This window comes from Diospyros lotus, chromosome 13 (assembly GCF_014633365.1).
Source record: "Diospyros lotus cultivar Yz01 chromosome 13, ASM1463336v1, whole genome shotgun sequence".
In the NCBI taxonomy this organism is placed as follows: domain Eukaryota; kingdom Viridiplantae; phylum Streptophyta; class Magnoliopsida; order Ericales; family Ebenaceae; genus Diospyros; species Diospyros lotus.
This window is the reverse complement of record NC_068350.1, coordinates 1,088,761-1,108,676: the sequence shown is the minus strand read 5'-3', so window position 1 is coordinate 1,108,676 and position 19,916 is coordinate 1,088,761. Positions and strand designations below refer to the sequence as shown.

General features: G+C 37.4%; 1 protein-coding gene across 8 annotated transcripts in view; it reads right to left on the bottom strand.

Moving 5' to 3' along the window:
* Positions 1–19,916, bottom strand: part of LOC127788349 (histone-lysine N-methyltransferase ATX2) — a 93,202-nt gene that overhangs the window by 47,574 nt on the left and 25,712 nt on the right. For all 8 annotated transcript variants that reach the window (XR_008020333.1, XR_008020334.1, XR_008020332.1 and 5 more), the window contains exons 14-16: positions 6,907–6,975; positions 6,553–6,751; positions 6,077–6,361 (exon numbers count right to left, since the gene is read on the bottom strand). Coding sequence is in view for 4 of the 8 variants with exons in the window: in XM_052316514.1 (XP_052172474.1) it covers positions 6,077–6,361; positions 6,553–6,751; positions 6,907–6,975 (553 nt within the window). In the remaining 4 variants the exon portion in view is untranslated. The remainder of the gene's footprint in view (positions 1–6,076; positions 6,362–6,552; positions 6,752–6,906; positions 6,976–19,916) is intronic.

The following is a 19,916-nucleotide window of genomic DNA, read 5'->3' as shown; positions in this document are numbered from 1 at the left end:
AAATGAAGAAACAGAAAATCACAAGAGAAAGATGATAATGAGAGGTTCTAAAGAATGCCTCGATCAATGAATTAATCAAAATGAAATAAAGCATAGCTGAACTATATATATCTAGCTATCCTTGACAACAAACTAACTAACCAACTTAGTTACTTAACTAATCTTTTACTAATACAACAACCAACATAACTAATTACAGCAATTCACTATACTAGTCAGCATCAATTTCTTCAACATTCCCCCTCAGATTAGACCTCCTAGCAGAGTTAGAATAGGTAAAGCTTAGTCTTGTCTGAATGAGAATATAGAGGAGATAATCTGAGCCCAAGTTTCTTACACAAAAATGGCAACCTGTCCCTTGATAGTCCTTTGGTAAAGATGCCTACCACTTGATGTAGAGTAGGAACATACCAAATTTCAATCCCTCCATTTTCCACCTTTTCCCGAACAAAGTGCACATCTATTTCACTATGCTTGGTACATGAGTGAAACACTGGATTTTCTGCTATGATCTTTGCTACTAGGTTATCACACCATAAGACTAAAACATGGGCTAATGGATAGCCCAATTCAGAAAACAAAGATTTTAACCACATGATTTCAATCACTCCTTGTGCTATTGCACGATACTCTACTTCTCTCATAGAACAAGCCACCACAGACTATTTCCTAGGGATCCAAACCAACAAATTTTAGCCAAGAAATACACATAACCCACTAATAGATCTCCTAGTTACTTTGCAGCCAGCATGGTCTACATCAGTGTAAACCGTTAGGCACAACTCACTAGAGGTAGGTGCAAATAGCAACCCCAGACCTATTGTGCCCTTGAGATATTGAAGTAACCGTTTACAACCCATCCAATGTTGCACTTTAGGAGAGGATAGGAACTGGCTCAATTTATTAACCACAAAAGCTATATCTGGTCGAGTATAGGTCAATTATTGGAGAGAACCAATAATGGTTCTATAAAGTGATGGATCAGAAAAACTATCCCCTTCATCAGTCAATGAAATGCCCAAGTTCACGGGTGTCTCACAACGCTTGCAATCTTGCATTCTTGCCTTTTTCAACAAATCCAATGTGTATTTGGATTGTGTAAGATACATAGCACTAACATCTCTATGAGCCTCAAAACCTATGAAATAATTGACTGAACCTAAGGTTTTGAGTGCAAAATAAGTGTTCAAATCATGAATACAGACCTTAAGAGCAATAAGATCAGACCCCGTGACAAGAATATCATTAACATACACCAATATGAACAATATAGCTTTAGTGGTTCTCTTAATGAACAAAGAAGCATCTGAAACAGACCTGATAAAACCCCAATTTTGCAAAGTTGTCCTTAATTTGGTGTACCAAGCTCTAGGTGTTTGTTTGAGACCTTAGAGTGACTTTTTCAGCTTACAAACATAGGAGGAAAATTTGGAATCAATAAAGCCCTCATGCTGTGACATGTATACATATTCAGTTAGGTCCTCATTGAGAAATGCATTATTAACATCCACTTGTTGCATGTCCCAACCAAAAGTGATTGCCAAGAAAAAAATAAAACTCTAATGGTGGGAGCCTTAAAAACAGGACTAAAGGTCTCTACATAGTCTATTCCAGAAGTTTGAAGAAAACCCTTAGCTACCAAACGAGCATTATGCTTGAAAATTAACCCATCAGATTTACACTTGACCCTAAATACCCATTTGCAACCAATAAGATTCATATTAGATGAAAATGGAACTAAATCTCATGTATGATTGTGTTGTAATGCAGAGAACTCCTCCTTCATAGCCGTAACCCAATGAGAATCTAAGAGACCTTCATGGACTAAATTATGTTCTAGGGTACTCATCAATGCATGGGGGAGGTAGCAATAGGTTGTTTGAACTTAGATCGTGTTATTATAGGATGAATAGAAGGTGCCAGAGCAAGTTTATGTTTAGGAATATGGGGCTGAATAGGCTAACAAGACTGCGGATTTGAAGAAGGCTTTGAAGACATAATAGGAGAGGAAACAAAATCAGCAAGATCAGAAGGTGATAAGGAAGGAACTAAAGGTTGTGCTACTCGAGAAACATCAAAATAAAGAGAAGGAAGAAAATGAAGAATAGAGGTTGAAGGACCATGAGATTGAACTGCAGATGAGGAACAAGCTGAGGGTAAGAACAAGCTAGGATAAGGATACTCATCTAGATTAAATTTAACATGTCTAGAGACATATATTCTACCCGTAGGATGTAAATATTTATGCCCCGCTTGAACATGGCTATAACCAAGAAACACACACTTGGAAGAATGAAAATCAAACTTGTATCGGTTATAAGGTCGAAGATAGGGAAAGCAGAAGCATCCAAAAGGTTAAAGGTTTATGGTGTAGACAACTATTTGAAATGCTTCTACCCAAAATTTTAAAGACATATGAGCATGGGCTAACAATGTAAGACCCATCTTAGCTATATGTCAATGTTTTATTTCTGCAACACCATTTTGTTGGTGAGTATAAGGACATGTAAAACGAGGCTGAATGCCACAGGTCTGAAGGTAGGGAAAAAAGGCTTTAAATTCTCCCGCATTATCGGTTTGCAAGGCTTTTAGTTTTGAGTTGTATTGTAACTCAACAAACTTATGAAAATTCATAAAAGTGGGTAAGGCATCAGACTTTAGTTTCGAGGGAAATAGCCATGTGTATCTTGTATAGGCATCAACAAAGATAAGATAGTAACGATAACACTCAGTAGAAGTAATAGGAGTTGGACGCCATACATCAAAATAAACAAATTCTAAAGGTTGTTTTATTGTAATGGGTAGAGTTCTGAAAGGCATGAGGTGCAAAGGGTCCTAGAGTCTAAGGCGCGAGGTGCATGAAGCGAGGCACGCCTTTGCGAAACGAGGCGCAGCTTTTAGGAAAAAAACTCAAAATCTTGTAAAATCATAAAAAACTATCAAATTATCAATAATAACACATGCATATCATTAATGATTCATTATCTTCAAATTCAAAACTAACATCATCAAAGTTGATTCATTCATCATGCAAATTCTAAACTAGAAACATCATCAAAGTTCAAACTTAAAGTCTCAAACTCAAACAAGTACCAATCATGCTACAAAGTTCTAAACAAACATATAAACACTTCAAGTCCACAATCAAGAAAATGTTTTCATTTTAAAAAATGTTATTTTTCTAAGTATGGAAGATTAGCGCATTATAAGGAGACATATAAGAAAATGTTTTCATTTCGAAAAACTATCTCTCGGTATTTTGATAGCTAATATTCATTGTTGTTAAAATGATTTTTAATGAATTTTACAAGAAATAGTAGGTATGTATTTTGGAGGTGGTAAAATCACTAAATCCCAAATTTGTACTAAAACCAAAATTATATTTTCTTAATGTTATGGATTTTGATTTTTTAGATATTTTTATTGAATCCAAATAAGGGGTACTTTCTTATTTACATTTATGTATTAAAGTAAATGGAAGGTAAAATATAAACAAAAGAAAATGTGAACATTTACTTAAACTAAAGAAATGTAAATATGTTGTAATGTATACATTTTGAAACCGAGAAGAGAGGAGGAATTGGGCTGCCCAGGTTTAATTAAAATCTAAGTTTCATGAGGCGCGCCTCTCGCCTCGACGCCTCACTGTGCAAGGCGAGGGCCTCATTGAAATCGCCTTGCCACGGCCCAGGCGAGGCGCCGAACTAGCGCCTTGCGCCTAGGTGCGCCTTTTACAACTATGGTAATGGAGCAATGAGCAAATGGAATTTGGTGTAATTTGCCAATTTTACAAGGATCACAAAAGGAAATAGCAGACTTGGAACAAGAAATATGAAGTTCATTCAAAACATGTTGTAGTACATGAGATGCAAGGTGCCCTAATTTGGCATGCCACTGCTACCCAACATTACGTGTTTGGGCTACATTTATGCTAGATGACAAATCTAGAGAGAACAAATACTGTCTTGTACATTTATTTGAAGAAACAGGAAAAGTAGCAGCAACTTCTGATGTCTTGAAAGAAGGAATAGCCTTGGACTCGGACACAACATGACCAAATGCTAGTACCAACTGATATAGGCCATCTTTAAGTGTTCCTCAGAGTAGCACCAGCCCTGAGTCCTTGTCCTTAAGCAAACAAGAAGTATAATTAAACTCAGCAACAACATTATTATCCATTGTGAGCTAAGATACACTAAGGAGACTCTTCTTCATATGAGGAACATGAAGTATATTAGGTAATGAAATAATGGAGCTAGGGTGAGTTTGAGTATGTAAATGACTGACACCAACATTGGAAATAGGTAATTTCTTACCATCGCTAACAACAACTTTATCAACGCCATGATATGGAGAGGATAGAGAAAGATTGTTGAGGGTGGTGGCAATGTGGTTAGTTGCTCCAAAATCAACAAACCAAGGAGATTCTCCACAAGGTGAGGCTTGGGATTGAGTATCAATGGACTGAGGCAAATAACCGTAAGAGGTAGACCCTAAGTCAGCCATAAAAGCTTCATTAGATTCATTAGGACCAGCTAGAAAAACATGCGGATCTGATTGAAACTAAGAACCACCTCCACCAAGACTTTGATTCTGACCAGAAACTCTTTGAAAACCCCTATCAAAGCAGTGGTAACATTTGTCTACAAAATGGCCAAGTTTACCACATAGCTATCAATATACTCTCCTACCACCAAATCAACCTCGACTCCTGCCCCCTCTATTCAGATAACTACCCCTACGGGATACAAAACCTCCTCTATTATTAACATAGCCACTGTCAGATCCAGATCCATAAGAAGCAACATTCACATTCATGGATGGTGAAACAGCATAATCAAAATTAACAAAGGAAAAGGCAGATGAATTCTTAGTGGCTAATCTTTGTTCATGCATTAACAAGAGATATTGAACTTTCTCTAAGTTTATCTCATCCATCTAATATGCAATAAGGCTCACCACAATTTCATAATCATGATCAAGGCCATACAAAATCGCTAACAACAGATCCTTATCACTTGGGGGTTTAACGATAGCAGCTAGAGCATGTGCAATAGTTTTGATTCTCAAAATATAATCATTAACAGAAAGAGAGTTCTTCTTAACTGATCGTAGTTGCAATTTTAATTGAAATGACTTAGCAACAGTCTACTGCGAGTAGAGAGTCTCGAGAGAAGACCATACCTCCTCTAACGATTCACAATGTATCGCCTATGCGAGGACTTCCTTGTCCATCGTAGAAAAAAAAACATCCAAGAAGAAGTTGATCAGATCAAATCCAGGTCGTGTATGCTGGATTTACAATAAATCAAATCCTCCCGCTTCCGTATTTGGAGCATATTTGGGCAGACGCGGAGACTTGTTAACGAATTGAAGCAAGTCAAGGGCGCTAATGGTCGCTAAGATTTGTGCCTTCCAAAACATGTAATTACTGGTATCAAGTTTGATTGGGACAAAATTGAAGGATTTTACAACTGAAGCAAAATCGAGTTGCGAGTCATAAGATAAAGAAGAGTTTGATCGAGGTAACGAGGAGGCACTGCAATCTTGATTAAATGCCATGGACGTAAGTCAAAGGCTCTTATACCATGTAACTAGGGTTTCAGATGTAAAATGAAAAAACAAAAAATCACACAAGAAAAAATGAGAGGTTCTGAAGAATGCCTCAATCAATGAATTAATCAAAATGAAATAAGGAATAGCTGAACTATTTATATCCAGCTATCCTTAACAACAAACTAACTAATCGACTTAGTTACCTAACTAATCCTTTACTAAATACAACAAACAACATAACTAATTACAGCAATTCACTATACTAGTCAGCATCAATTTCTTCAACAAAAACTATTTTATATATGCTTGAGGGAAAACACCTAAACCAAGAGGAGTCATAATTATGGTATGAGAAGGTACGAGTAAAACAAAGAACAAGAGAATTTACTATAAAACTTTACATAATAGAAAAACATATAGCAAAACACCAATAACAGAAAACAACATTAAAAGAACTTAGGAAATCTTAATTGACTCAAATATTATTAAACATTTAAAGAAAATAAAACTTTATGCTTACCAAATGTCAGCCTTTTTCTAAAGGTATCCTTCATGTATTTATATTTTTCAGCCATTGAGAATATGCTTTTGGGAGCATCAAGCTGAGAGGCATTTAGCTTTTGAAGATTGAGGTAGAATTTATAACCAGCCAGTGCATGAGTTGAGAATGTGTTGCCCAAGGCCGCATGTTGACAATGTCCCCTAACCAAGTACGGTATGTTCTCTACAAATAAGCGCTTCAAAGATGCAGCAGCAAGAGCTTCCGGTTCTTTCCTTCCTCTTCTTCCAAAATAATTGTAAGGTTCTGTTTGGAGAAGAGAATTGAAAAAAAAAACAAAACAAAAAACAAAGGCAAACATGGTAAACATTTTTCAAATTCAAAATGAATAGTAAAGAGAGAGAGAGCAAGAAGAAAATGAAAAGGCAAATGGGGTGACTCTTAGGAACTGTTTGTTCAAAGACTACCACTTCAACAATGACCATTCAAGAACATACCAGTTCGAGCACAACCAGATGGATTCAATGGAGGACAGTAATCTGAATGCTCGGGAGGCATTGGCACAATCCGATCATCACCAGTTAAACGTGCAATAGATGGGGGCCTGTGCTTCTTGCAGAAGGAAAGCAACCGAATGCATTGTTCATCTTCATCCTCATCCATAGAAATTAGATGTAACTTGTCCTCATCTTCAAGCTATATGAACATACAATAATAAAAACACAAACATATACATAACATAAGCTATGTTATCATTTCGTGAAGCCTATATAAATGTCAAGGAAGACATAGATATGCACGCACAAGGACAATTAAAAGCCAATAACAACTAGGATGAAGGAAGAAGTTACCTCAACACAAAAACCAGCAGCACGTGCACAAAGAGGGTGATATGCCACACGACAGGTATTGTTAGAGCACTGTAATTGTAGATATGCAAGTTATTATACAAAATGTGACAAGACAAAAGAAGAAATAATTAAAGAGCATACATCACAAAAATACAATTCAATCCCCTGACATGAAAACATGAAGTTATCACCATCCGGTCATATTTGAGTACAAAAGAAACAATACTTTTTTTATCTTTTGTAAGTAATATATTCAACAAAAGGCAACCTAGCCATCAGCGTTTATAAAAAGACAATCTCACAGGGCTACAAACCATGAGAGCTTACAAAAGAATGAGGAGAAGAAACATTATCAACAATAAAGCTACTGCCAGAAATAATATGATTAGCACTGGACACAGCATCCATCTGACAAGACTTCAGAGCTCAACCTGGGAGCTTATGGGAAGAAAAGAAACACTACTTTTGTATAACTACATGTACTGAATGATTTTATAACTAGACTTAAATAGTTATATTCTCAAACTACATATTTTCTCCTCAGATAAACAAAGATAAAAAATAATAAAATAATAAAATAAAAAAAGGTGGAAGGACATGAGAATATTATGCTTATTCATAACAAGAACTAGTGAAATCTAGAGAACATCTATTTTCAATAGCCATATCTTAAAGACAGTATCATCTTTTTTGTTTAGGAATTGTCTCCTAAATTCAACAGGTTGGAGAACAAGAATCATAACATCAGCCTTAGATGGATTAAAATTGGATCTCTGTCAAGTCCACAAAAAATAGAAAAAAAATTGGTCAATTAGTCATGTCTAGGTCCAAACAGATTGGTCCTAAAAATAATGTCACAAACACTGAAACAAGCTTAAAACCTTGAAAGCTTGATTAATTTCTATTGAACACAAGGGGAGTAATATATATAGATTACATCCTACTTTTTCTCCAATAAAGTAGGAGAAAATTTAGGTTATTTATCCCCTAGAAACGAGGAAGATTTATCTCCTGAAAAATAGGAAAAAGATCAAACTTTAAAACTACAAAACTTTAAACTTTAGAATTATCTATCTGATTTAAACTTCAACCGTGCGCTTCTTCCTTTATCCTCGGCCTCTATCTATCTATTATACTCCCTTTTTAACTTTGAATCTTCTAATCTCGTCCAACAATAGATAATATAGGATAAAGTATATAAGATACAAGTCATTCCCAGCTTGCCAATTAATGTCTCAAAACCTGGTCTTGCCACAGCTTTTGTGAACACATCAACTACTTGATCAATGGTGGGAATATAGGATAAACTAATCCCTCTTTCCTCAATCTCCCTCTTTATGAAACTTCAATCCATTCTCACATGCTTCATCCGTTCATGTAGAGAAAAATTCCAACAAACACAAAGAAAAAAGAGTTGCTAGATTATTTGCATGGAATCAGGAGGTTCTGACTGAAACATAAGTCAATATCAAGGATGTGGGCGTTGTAACTAAAGCGAACTTGTCAATGAAACTCAGGTTTCCGAAGATGAAAGAAGATTGGATAAGGAGATTGGTGTAGTCCACATTTTACAAAAGCAGGAAGCTGATGATTCGGTGATAATCAGTGTCTAAATCAAATTGGAGTTGAGAATGGCAATGCATGTAACATCTATCCGAGGCAGGGTCACAATTGTGATGGTCCACATGCAGTTAAAGAAGGTCTAATGGAACAACTAGGACCTGAACAATCGTATGTTGGCTCTACAGAAACTAATCCTAAGGCTGAGGCACTTAGACAGACACTTTTCAAGGACTTGGATCCAAGGAAGAAGTTGGAGGTTGAGAAAAGACATTCTTTCGCTGGGGCTTTGGTTCCGAACCAGGCTGAGTCGTCCTTGACTTGGGTTAAAGTAGGTATCAAACAGTCTCCAGTGTTGGTTTTGGCAAGGAAGGAACAGCTTAAGTGGACATGACAGAAGGACTGCCACAAGGTCTGGGAGAAGATGGAAGGGGAGGTTGTTGTTTGACTGCTTGTTATTACAACTCACTGGCATAATCTCTATATAAGAACTCTCAAATAATACACTCTACCTTGGCAGGAAAGGCAAAACAGAAAGAACATAAAGGTGAAAAGGAAGTGGCTTAGAAGGAGAAAGAAAGAAGGATAAACCAAATAGAGAAAGCTAGGATTGGATGAAGAGCAATGCCTACTTGCTGCAAATTCTTGGGGACAAGAACTCTCTCAAGGAGGGGGCAATTGTCATGACCTTAGGAACAATAGAGAGGCAATATGGTAATGGACTTATAATAGTTGTTATGAGATATTTTAGCAATTGGTTAGAAGCACATGGGTATTGTTAAGCATTCAGTTAGGAGCCAAATATGCCTATAAAAGGCGACTGTAAACGAATGGAAGGATATATGTTGAATGATAATTGAATCCTATTTTTCTCTCTCAAATTCTCTCTAATTTCTTCCTCCCGTTCTGATAATTTCTCTCACTCTGTTCTGATCTTCAACTCTTCCCCTCATTTCTATCTATTATCTTTCCCCATTTCTGACCAATTTCCCCCTCCAATCTATAAATAAGGTTAGGGCAATAGAAATCTAGGGCACAAGAGAGAAGAAGAGAACGATCTCAGAACTTTACTTCTTAGAAAATGAATAAATGTTTTCTCAACACATACAATGAAAGCTCATCAAGCTTATATACAACTGTGCCTAACCACCATAATAGAAACCACATCACCGCATACTAATAGCACACTAACAGCATACACTAAGTAAATACATAACAGAAACAATCTCAAGTATTCTAACAAAAACAAGCTCAAGTAATCTCTCCAACATTCTCCCTCAAAGTGGACTTCCCTTTGAGCATTCATCTAGCAATAAATCCTTGAGAATCAGCAACCATGAGAGACTGTTGCATATGCAACTTGTCAACCAAAAACTTGAACCTGCTCCTTGGTAATCCTTGAGTAAACACATCTGCTATTTGATGAGTGGTAAGGCCATATCTGATCTCAACTTCATTCTTCTCCACCTTCTCATGAACAAAATGAATATCTATCTCTATATGTTTTGTACAGGCATGAAAAACCGAATTCTCAGCAATACTCTTGGCTGCTTGATTATCACTCCAAATCATTGGAGTATGCACACACGAATAGCCCAACTCACCAAATAAGGATTTTAGCCACAACACTTCTGTCACACCCTGAGCAATAGCCCTATATTCAGACTCCCCAATAGACCGAGCAACCACTAATTTTTTTTCGAACTCCAAACGAATAGATTATCACAAAGAAATACACACACCCCACTAGTTGATCGCCTAGACACCTTACAACCAGCAAGATCGGCATCCGTGAAAACAGTAGGGTAATTCTACCGAAGAGGGTGAAAATAAGAGGCCCAGACCGATTGTACCCTTAAGATACCTCAACAGCCTTTTACAAGCCAACCAGTGTTGTTGCTTAGGATTAGCCAAAAATTGACTAAGCTTATTCACTCCAAAGGCTATGTCTGGCCTTGTATAAGTAAGATATTGCAGTGACCCAACCAGTGTTTGATACAAGGATGGATTAGCAAACAATTCACCTTCATCAATTAGAGATACAGCAGTATCAACTAGGGTGTCACACAAATTACAATCTAACATAGCAACCTTCTTTAACAAGTCTAACACATACTTTGACTGAGTAAGATAGAGACCATTGCTATCTCTATATGCCTAAAATCCTAGGAAGTAATTAACAGAACCTAGGGTCTTCAGAGCAAGATGGGTGTCAAGATCATGAATACAAGCTTGTAAAGCAGCAGAATCCGAGCCTATAATCAATATATCATTAATATACACCAAAATAAAAATGACAAAGGTAGATATTCGTTTGATAAACAACGAACCATTTGAGGCAATCCTTAAGAAACCCCAAGATTGAAGAACATTCCTTAACTTTGTGTACCAAGCTCTACGAGCCTGTTTCAGTCCATAAAGGAACTTTTTCAACCTGCATACATGAGAAGGACGCGTAGAACTAATAAACCCTTTAGGTTGAGACATGAACACTTCCTCTTCAAGATCACCATTCAGGAATCCATTATTTACATCAACCTTTTGTATATCCCATCCAAAGGTCACTGCTAAAGAAGACAGCACTCTAATAGTAGGTACTTTAATAACAGGGCTGAATGTTTCAGCATAATCAATGCCCGAATTTTGGAGAAAACCTTTTGCAACTAGGCGAGCCTTATACTTTATAACAGTCCCATCAGAGTTATACTTAGTTTTGAATACCCATTTACACCCAATCAAATCCATATCATCAAAAAATGGAACAAGCTCCCATGTATTATTTTTCTGCAAAGCTAAAAACTCCTCTCCCATAGCTTTAAGCCATCGTGAGTCTAATAAGGCCTCATGAACTGTGTTAGGTTCTAAGAAACTCACCAAGGCTTGAGGAGAGGTGGTTAAAAGATGTCTAGTCTTAGACCTAGTGATCATAGGATGAATTGAGGGAGCTGGAGCAATTTTGTATTTAGGAACAAAAACTGACATTCTGAGAGTAAAAGACTGTACAGGCTGAAGAGATGAGGCAGAAGTAGGAGTGTTCAAAAAAGCCGCCAAACCACGGTTTCCAACCGAACCGACCGATTTCCCGCATATATAATATATAATTTAAAAAAAATATAATTTATATATTATAATTATAAAAAGGGGTAGGCGATCTCTTCCTCTCCTCTTTCTCTCCCCGTTCCCACCAACCAAACCCTAACCCAAAGCCATTTGCACCCACCCACGCCCGCCGCACCCTCTTGCTCTCCCCTTTCCCTTAGACAATCACCGATCGGCGCCAACCCCCATTTCTCATTTCTTTCTCTCTCACATTCTCTCTCTCGCTCTCTACTCCCACAGCCTCTCTTCGATCGCTGCCACTGCCTCCCATCGCTGCAAGCTCCACCGCCCCCCACCGTCGCCATCCACAATGCTATAGTTGATGGCCATTGACTCGTTGCATCTCGCTCTCGCTCTCACTCTCACACTCACTCTCTACTAGTGGTCTGGTCGCTGCGACGCTCCCTCTACCTCTTTGTCACTCTCGGCTTTGGTTCATTGCACGTCGACCTCTTTCTTCCTCGCTCTTGGACCCTCCACTCTTGATCCGTTCTATGGCCGTTGACTTCGGACATCTCAGTGGCCGGTGGTCGCTATTGTGCGGGCTGCCCAGTGCCCCTGCCTCACTCTCACTCACTACCACAGTAAGTTCTCTCCTTTATTGCTCTATTGGGTTCTAACTTTCAGGATTTTTAGGACCATTATATGGGTTTAGTTGCTGGCATATTAGGGTTTCCTGTAATTAGGGTTTCCTGTTTCTCAAATCCCAGAAACAGACCGCTCGATCTGTTAAGAGGTGCATATTGCATGTGCGGTTTGATGCATTTCTTTGGCCAAACCTCTGCTTTTGATCAATATTGCATCAAACCGTGGAAACTGCACCGCAAATTGCGATGCGGTCTGGTGCAGTTTTCGCGAACAAAACCAAACCGTGCGGTTTAGTTTAATGCCAAACCGCATGTACGGTTTGACGTGTTGAAAATACTCTAAACCGCCCAAACCGCACCGTGAACACCCTAAGGCAGAAGAGACTGCCTGAGATGAGGAATGATCAGAAATTGCAGAAGTGTGTGCAGACTCAAGAGGAATAGAAGACAGTACTACTCGAGGACTAAAAGAGGTGGAAGAAAAAGAAGGAAGAGACTGAAAAATCAAAGTAGAAGAACTGTCTGGAATGGACATAGATGAAGTAGAGGATGAAGAAGAAAATAAAATTGGAAATGGAAACTCATCCGAATTGAAATTCACATGTATGGAGACATAAATTTTTCCAAAAGGATGCAAACAGATATAACCTCCTTGAGTATGGCTATATCCAAGAAATATGCACTTGTGGGTATGAAAATCAAACTTGTGCTTGTTATAAGGTCTCAAGTAAGGAAAACAAGCACATCCAAAAGCTTGTAACAATAGATAATTAGGTGTTTTATTATAGAGAAGCTCAAAGGGGGTACGAAACTGTAATGAAGAGGATGGCAGCATGTTAAAAACAAAAATTGTAGTTTGAAATGACTCTTCTCAGAATCTTAACGGCATGTGAGCATGAGCGAGCAATATAAGACCCATCTCAACTACATGTCTATGTTTCCTTTCGACTACACCATTTTGTTGGTGAGTGTAAGGACATGAAAACCTAGGTTGTATTCCATGACTTCGTATATAAGGTAAAAAGGCTTGAAAATCCCCCCCCCCCCCCCCCCCCTTTTATCAATTTGGATAGCTTTAAGCTTGGTTTGGTATTGATTTTCAGCAAGTTTATGAAAACTGATAAAGGTAGGTAAGGCATCTAATTTTAATTTCAATGGATATAGCCATGTGAATCTTGAATAGGCATCAATAAAGATAATATAATATCTAAACCCTTTAACATAAATAGTAGGAGAAGGACCCCATACATTATAGTATATCAACTCTAAAGGTCTCTTTGTTGTAATATCATGAGAGACAACGGAAGTTGATGATGTTTGCCAAGTTTACAAGAATCACAAAATGAAAGAGCTGAAAGAGAACATGGAATTCTAATTTTATTAAGAATCAATTTCAATACATTGTATGTAGGATGACCCAACCGAGCATGCCATTGCTGGCATGTCTTATTGTATTGGGCTAAACAAACACTAGGAGACATTCCATGACTAAATGGAAGCTGTCTTTTACAACATTCAGAAGAAAAATCAGTACATTTATTCAAAGAGGATGAAGAAGCAGCAAAGGACACTAGATGAGTAGACTTGACAGAGTGCTCAGGGATGCTGGTAGCTTGATCAAAAGCAGGAACCAGCTAATAAAGACCATCCCTAAGATGTCCTCAAAGCAACACCAGCCATGTATTCTTGTCCTTAATCAAACACACATTTGAATGAAATTCAGCAATCACGTTATGGTCATAGTAAGTTGTGATACACTGATTAAATTTTTCTTCATATGAGGAACATGAAGAACTCTAGGCAAAGTAATAATAGAAAGAGGTTTAGTGTGAGTATGTAGCTGTCCAAGACCAACATTAGTTATAGACAATTGCTTACCATTACCAATGGAGACCTTGTCACATCTGTTGTAAGGTGCATGCAATGACAAGTTGTTGAGGTTTGAAGTGATATGGTTTGTTGCCCCATAATCAACAAACCACGAGTGATCAGGTAAAGTTGTGGGAGACAAAAAATTTTAAGGCTGAGAAAAATGGTCATACGAGGTGACTCCTTGTGAAGAACTTATATCAGTCATGTAGGGCTCATTAGAATTAGTGAAGCTACATATGCCCTAGAATTAGCAAAGGGAAATCGCTGAGAATTCAGAAAAGTCTAACCATCAATATTCCTTTGAAAATTTCTATCAAACTTATGGTAACATTTATCAACAAGGTGCCCTAGCTTTCCACATAGTTGACAATAGACTCGCCTGTTTGATGCCCAACCACTACCTCTTCCACCTCTGTATCTCGCTCCTCTTTGTACAAAACCTCCTCTAGTATTGCTACCATTATGTGATGCAACAGAAGTCATATTCACATTAACAGGAGCATGCATAACAAATTCAAAATTCACCATAGACTATGCAATATTTTTAGAGTTCAATCGTTGCTCATGCATCAACAATAGGTACTGCACCTTTTTTAAATCGATCTTGTCCATTTGATAGGTGATCAAGCTTACAATAGTTTCATATTCATGATCTAATCCATTTAGAATTGCAAGTAATAGATCCTTATCACTCAAAAATTCACCAATAGCAGCCAGAGAATGACCAATTTTCTTAATTTTCAAAATGTAATCATTAATAGACATTGAATCCTTTTTAACAGACCTTAGTTGCTGCTTTAATTGAAAAGGTTTTGCTATGGTTTGACGAGAATACAAGCTCTCAAAAGCAGACCATACCTCAGCAGATGATTTACATTGAATCACTTGCACAAGCACCTCCTTGTCAATGGTAGAAAACAACTAGCCAAGCAACAATTGGTCCGATCGCATCCAATTCATATACTCCACATTAATCACTGGAGCTTCACCATCACCAGTCGAATCCGATACATATTTAGGAGGAGGAGGTGACTTGTTCAGAAAAGGCAACAAGTCGAATGCGCGAATTGTAGTGAGAACCTGTGCTTTCCAAAAGATGTAGTTACTCAAGTCTAACTTAATTGGTATAAAGCTAAACGTCTTCGCCACAGCTGAGAAATCACACTGTGAGGCTGAGGATAGCGAGGTGGAAGAAAGTATCGGAAGTGAAGAAGAAGAATTTCGATCAAAGTTCAAGCCCCTTAACGCAAGTCACAGGCTCTGATACCATGTAAAGAAGGTTAGGACAATAGAAATCTAGGGCACAAGAGAGAAGAAGAGAACGATCTCAAAACTTTACTTCTTAGAAAATGAATAAATGTTTTCTCAACACATACAATGAAAGCTCATTGAGATTATATACAACCGTGCCTAACCACCACAACAAAAACCACATCACCGCATATTAACAACACACTAACAGCATACACTAAGTAAATACATAACAGAAACAATCTTAAGTATTTTAATAGAAACAAGCTCAAGTAATCTCTCCAACACAATCATTTTGTTCTTGGTCCTAAACCCATCGGATTCTTCCAATTTACAATTCAATCCTAGGCTAAACCCTAGGTACACGACATACCCTACCCAATCTGCATCAACAACAAACCCTACCCAATCTGCATCAACAACGCCTTCAATTCCCCTTTCCTCAGTTTTCTTGAACATTAATCCTTTTTCAAGTGTCCCTTTGAGATATCTTAGAACATGAAACACAACATTCATATGCCTTTGAGTAGGAGAATGCATAAACTGACTAATTACACTTACTGCATAGACTATATCTAGCCTAATAAGTGACAAATGAATCAACCTCCCAACCAACCTTTGGTATGTTTCTTTTTCTACAAGAGTATCACCATCTTTTTCTTCAAACTTCCAACCCTTTTCTAAGAGAGTCCAAGCAAATTTGCATGCTAACATTCCTGTATCTTTCAGCAAATCAAGTGTATATTTCCTTTGTGAAATGAATAGGCCTTCTTTGCTTCGTGTCACCTCCATTCCTAGGAAATATCTCATGATTTCTAGGTCTTTAACTTCAAATTCAGCCCTCAATTGCTTCTTCAAGTTTTCAATTTCTTGCATATCATCCCCTGTCACAATAATATCATTAATATAGACAATTAGTATAGATTTCTTTCCATTTGATGTGGTTTTTATAAACAAGGTATGGTCTACTTGTCTTGTTTATACCCTAATCGTTTTAGGGTCATGCTGAATTTATTGAATCAAGCCTTTGGAGACTACTTTAAATCATATAGAGACCTTTTAAGCTTACAAACATTTCCACTGCCAACTTCATGCTCAAATCCTGGGGGGATCTTTATATATATTTTCTGATCCAAATCACCATTGAGGAAGGCATTTTTAATATGAAATTAGAATAAGGGCCATTCTAAATTAAGAGCAATAGAGAGTAATACCTGAAAGGAATTAAGATTAGCAACAGAAACAAAAGTCTCCTCATAGTCAATCCCATAAGTTTGTGTAAACCCTTGGGCCACTAATCTAGCCTTATATTTTTCAACACTCCCATCTATATTATGTTTCACATTAAATACCCACTTACATTTGTTTGGAGGCAATTTCACAATTTCACAATATCCCAAGTATCATTTCCAACTAGGGCAGTCATGTCTTCCATAACAGCAGCCTTACACTTAGGATCATTCATAGCACTTTGAATATTTTTTGGAATTTCAATGCTATCAATTTTTGCAACAAATCCTTTGCACTTAGGAGACAATTTTGTATAAGTCAAATGATTAGAAATAGGGTACTTGACACATGATCTTACCCCTTTTCGTAGAGCTATTGGAACAACCCAATCCAAATCATCCCCCCTTGTATTATTGTTGTCAATACTTTCTCCCCTTGTAGTATTGTTGTCAATGTTGAGACCAACAGTGTTATTCTCTAATGGACCAGCCTCTGGAAGTAATGGTTGACTATGCTGAGGTTCCTAATTGACGCAGCATATAGCGCATGTGTAAAGAAAACACACAAAGAAACCCTTGAAACAATAAGTTTCAAGTACCTTGAGAGAACAAACTTCAACGACCAAAACTGGACTCTCAACTAGGCGCAAGAACTGAAGTTGCTTGCTGAAAAAAATCGAACTGGTTTGCAGGAATTTATTGAATAAAAAAACTTATTACAACCCTTAACTTCTACATATATTTATAGAGTTTGGCTAATCCATCTAATACTTGTAAATAAAATCTACCTAGAATCCTAATAGAAGTAAAACTCTAATCAAACATGAAGTAGAATCCTAAAACTTATGAAGTTTCGCTACTGTTCCGACACTATTGTTTGGGCCAGTTTTGGGATGTCTGGTTTGGGTCGGGTCGGCCTTAAGCCAAGTCTTGACCGGTGACCGCATCACTGATGGCCTTTAGGTTATCTAGAATAGACGAGCAGAGGGTTGTTGGATGCTGAATGTGGAGTATAATAAGGGATAGGAATTGTCATCTTAGGCTTAGAGGTAATAGGAAAGTCAAAAGGAGAATTAGGAGCATGAGGATCAGAAGAATTAGAAGGGAAAGGTCCTACCAATTTGTTGTCAGGAGTTGATGTTAAGGATGCTCCCCCTTGAGAACATACTGGCAGTGTAGGACCAAGAGAAGGAAGGGAAACGAGAGGATCCCAATTAGGACCATTAGTTTCCTCTCGAGAAGCATTAGATTGATAAAATGGAAGATCCTCATAGAAGGTGACATCGATGGACACAAAGAATTTTCAATTGGTAGAACAATAGCATTTGTATCCTTTTTGGGAAGAAGAATACCCAACAAAGATACACTTGAGAGCCTTGGGGTCTAATTTGGTCCGAGAGAGACTATTGTTGTGAACGTACACAATCCACCCAAATACCTTAGGATCAATTGAAGATAGACGGAGAACATTTAGATATAGATCATAAAGGGTGTTGAGAAGAGTTTGGAATTGCAAGATTTTAGATGGGAGACGATTGATCAAATAGGAAGCTATAAGAACAGCTTCCCCCCCAATAGAAATGAGGAACATTGATAGTAAACATCATAACTCTAGCCACCTTTAGGAGGTATCTGTTTTCTTTCAGCCACCCCATTTTGTTGGGGTGTGTATGGACATGAACTTTAATGAAAAATACCATGTTCGTACAAGTAGTTCGTGAAATCATAAGAAAAATACTCTTAGCCATTATCAGTTCGAAGAATATGAATAGAAGTTTGGAACATGTTCAAAATGAATTTGTGAAATCTTTTGAAAATGCTGTTAGCTTTTGATTTTTCCTTCATTAGGTACAGCCAACGAGCTCTAGAATGGTCATCGATGAATGTTATAAACCATCTAGAACAAGTGATATTAGGATATTTAGAAGGACCCCAAATATCACTATGTATCAAATGAAATGGTTTAGAGGGCTTATAGGGCTGAATAGAGTGGTGAGATTTAGGCTATTTTGCAAGAGTGCACTATTCACATGAAAAAACTTGTCCTTAATTGATGAAAATTTTAGGATACAAGGATTTTAGGTAAGGAAAACTAGGGTGTCCTAAACGTTTATGCCAGAACAAGACTTTGGCATTAGTTGTTACATTTAGAAAAGCCTTATTTGTAGAAGAATTTGGAAGATCCCCTGCCATATAGTAAAGACCATCCCTAACCTTAGCACTGCCAATCATCCTCCTCGACGCTGGATCCTGAAACAAACAATAGGATGGGAAAAATGTTACACTGTAGTTCATATCCTCAGTTACCCTACTAACTGATAGTAAATTGCATTCTAATCCTGGCACATGTAGGATAGATTTTAGCCTTAATTTTGAAACACACATTGTTCCAAGTCCCAAGATAAGGGAGGTTGTGCCATCAGCCACCGAGATATCAATAGAGGAGCTACAAGGTGTATATTCAATCATTAAATTTGCAAAACTAGACATATGATCCGATGCACCTGTATCCACTATCCACTCATTCTTAGGAAGCCTTTTTGAAATTAGGGAGTAGTATTGAGAATTACCTTGCAAGGCTATGGATGTTGTGGGTTGATGATTAGGAGAACTTGATGAAGTTATACCTTTATTGAGCAGCCTGTATAAGGCTTGAATCTGCTCTTCGGATAGGTTTAGGTTTGTGTAATTTTTGGTTTCAGTAGAAACCTCAACAACATTGGTTGATCTTAGGATTTCCTTCTTGATTCGTGGCTTCCAATTAGCTAGTTTGCCATGAATCTTCCAGCATGTCTCCTTTGTGTGGTGTTGGCGAATGGCTACTTCTTTCCTATTTGTGCTTCTTACCTATTTGTTCTTCTTTCCTAATTCAGCGCACATTGATATTATGCACATTCCTTAGATGCTCTTTCCTTATTCGCTTGATTGCTTTGTTCATATTCAATTGTATATTCTTTTCCTTTTGTATATATTACCTAACGTAATCTAGAAATCATCTAATAAGGAAAATTCCTAATTAGACTTAGGAATGTTGCCTATTATGATAGGGGCGTATGTGTATGTATCAGCTATGGCTTTAGCCTCAATTTAATAAGATTGGAGATTATTTTTCATCATTTTGACATATGGTAGGGTTTCTTACAATGGTCACACCACAATTTTTCCTTTCCTTAATTCTTTGATAAGATCTCCCCTTGTTTGACAATAGCAAGAGCCGAAATCTGATGATTTAGAATAGGATCATTTAGTTGTTGAAGCACTACCTTACGTCTATTTTCTTCTCTCCTTACTTCTGCAAACACTTCTCTAAGGAATGGAAAGGGCTTTGTACCCAAAATCCTTCCCCAAACTTCATCCAAATCAAGGTTAAGACAATGTAGAAAATCAAAAATACGATCATTTTCTACCATCT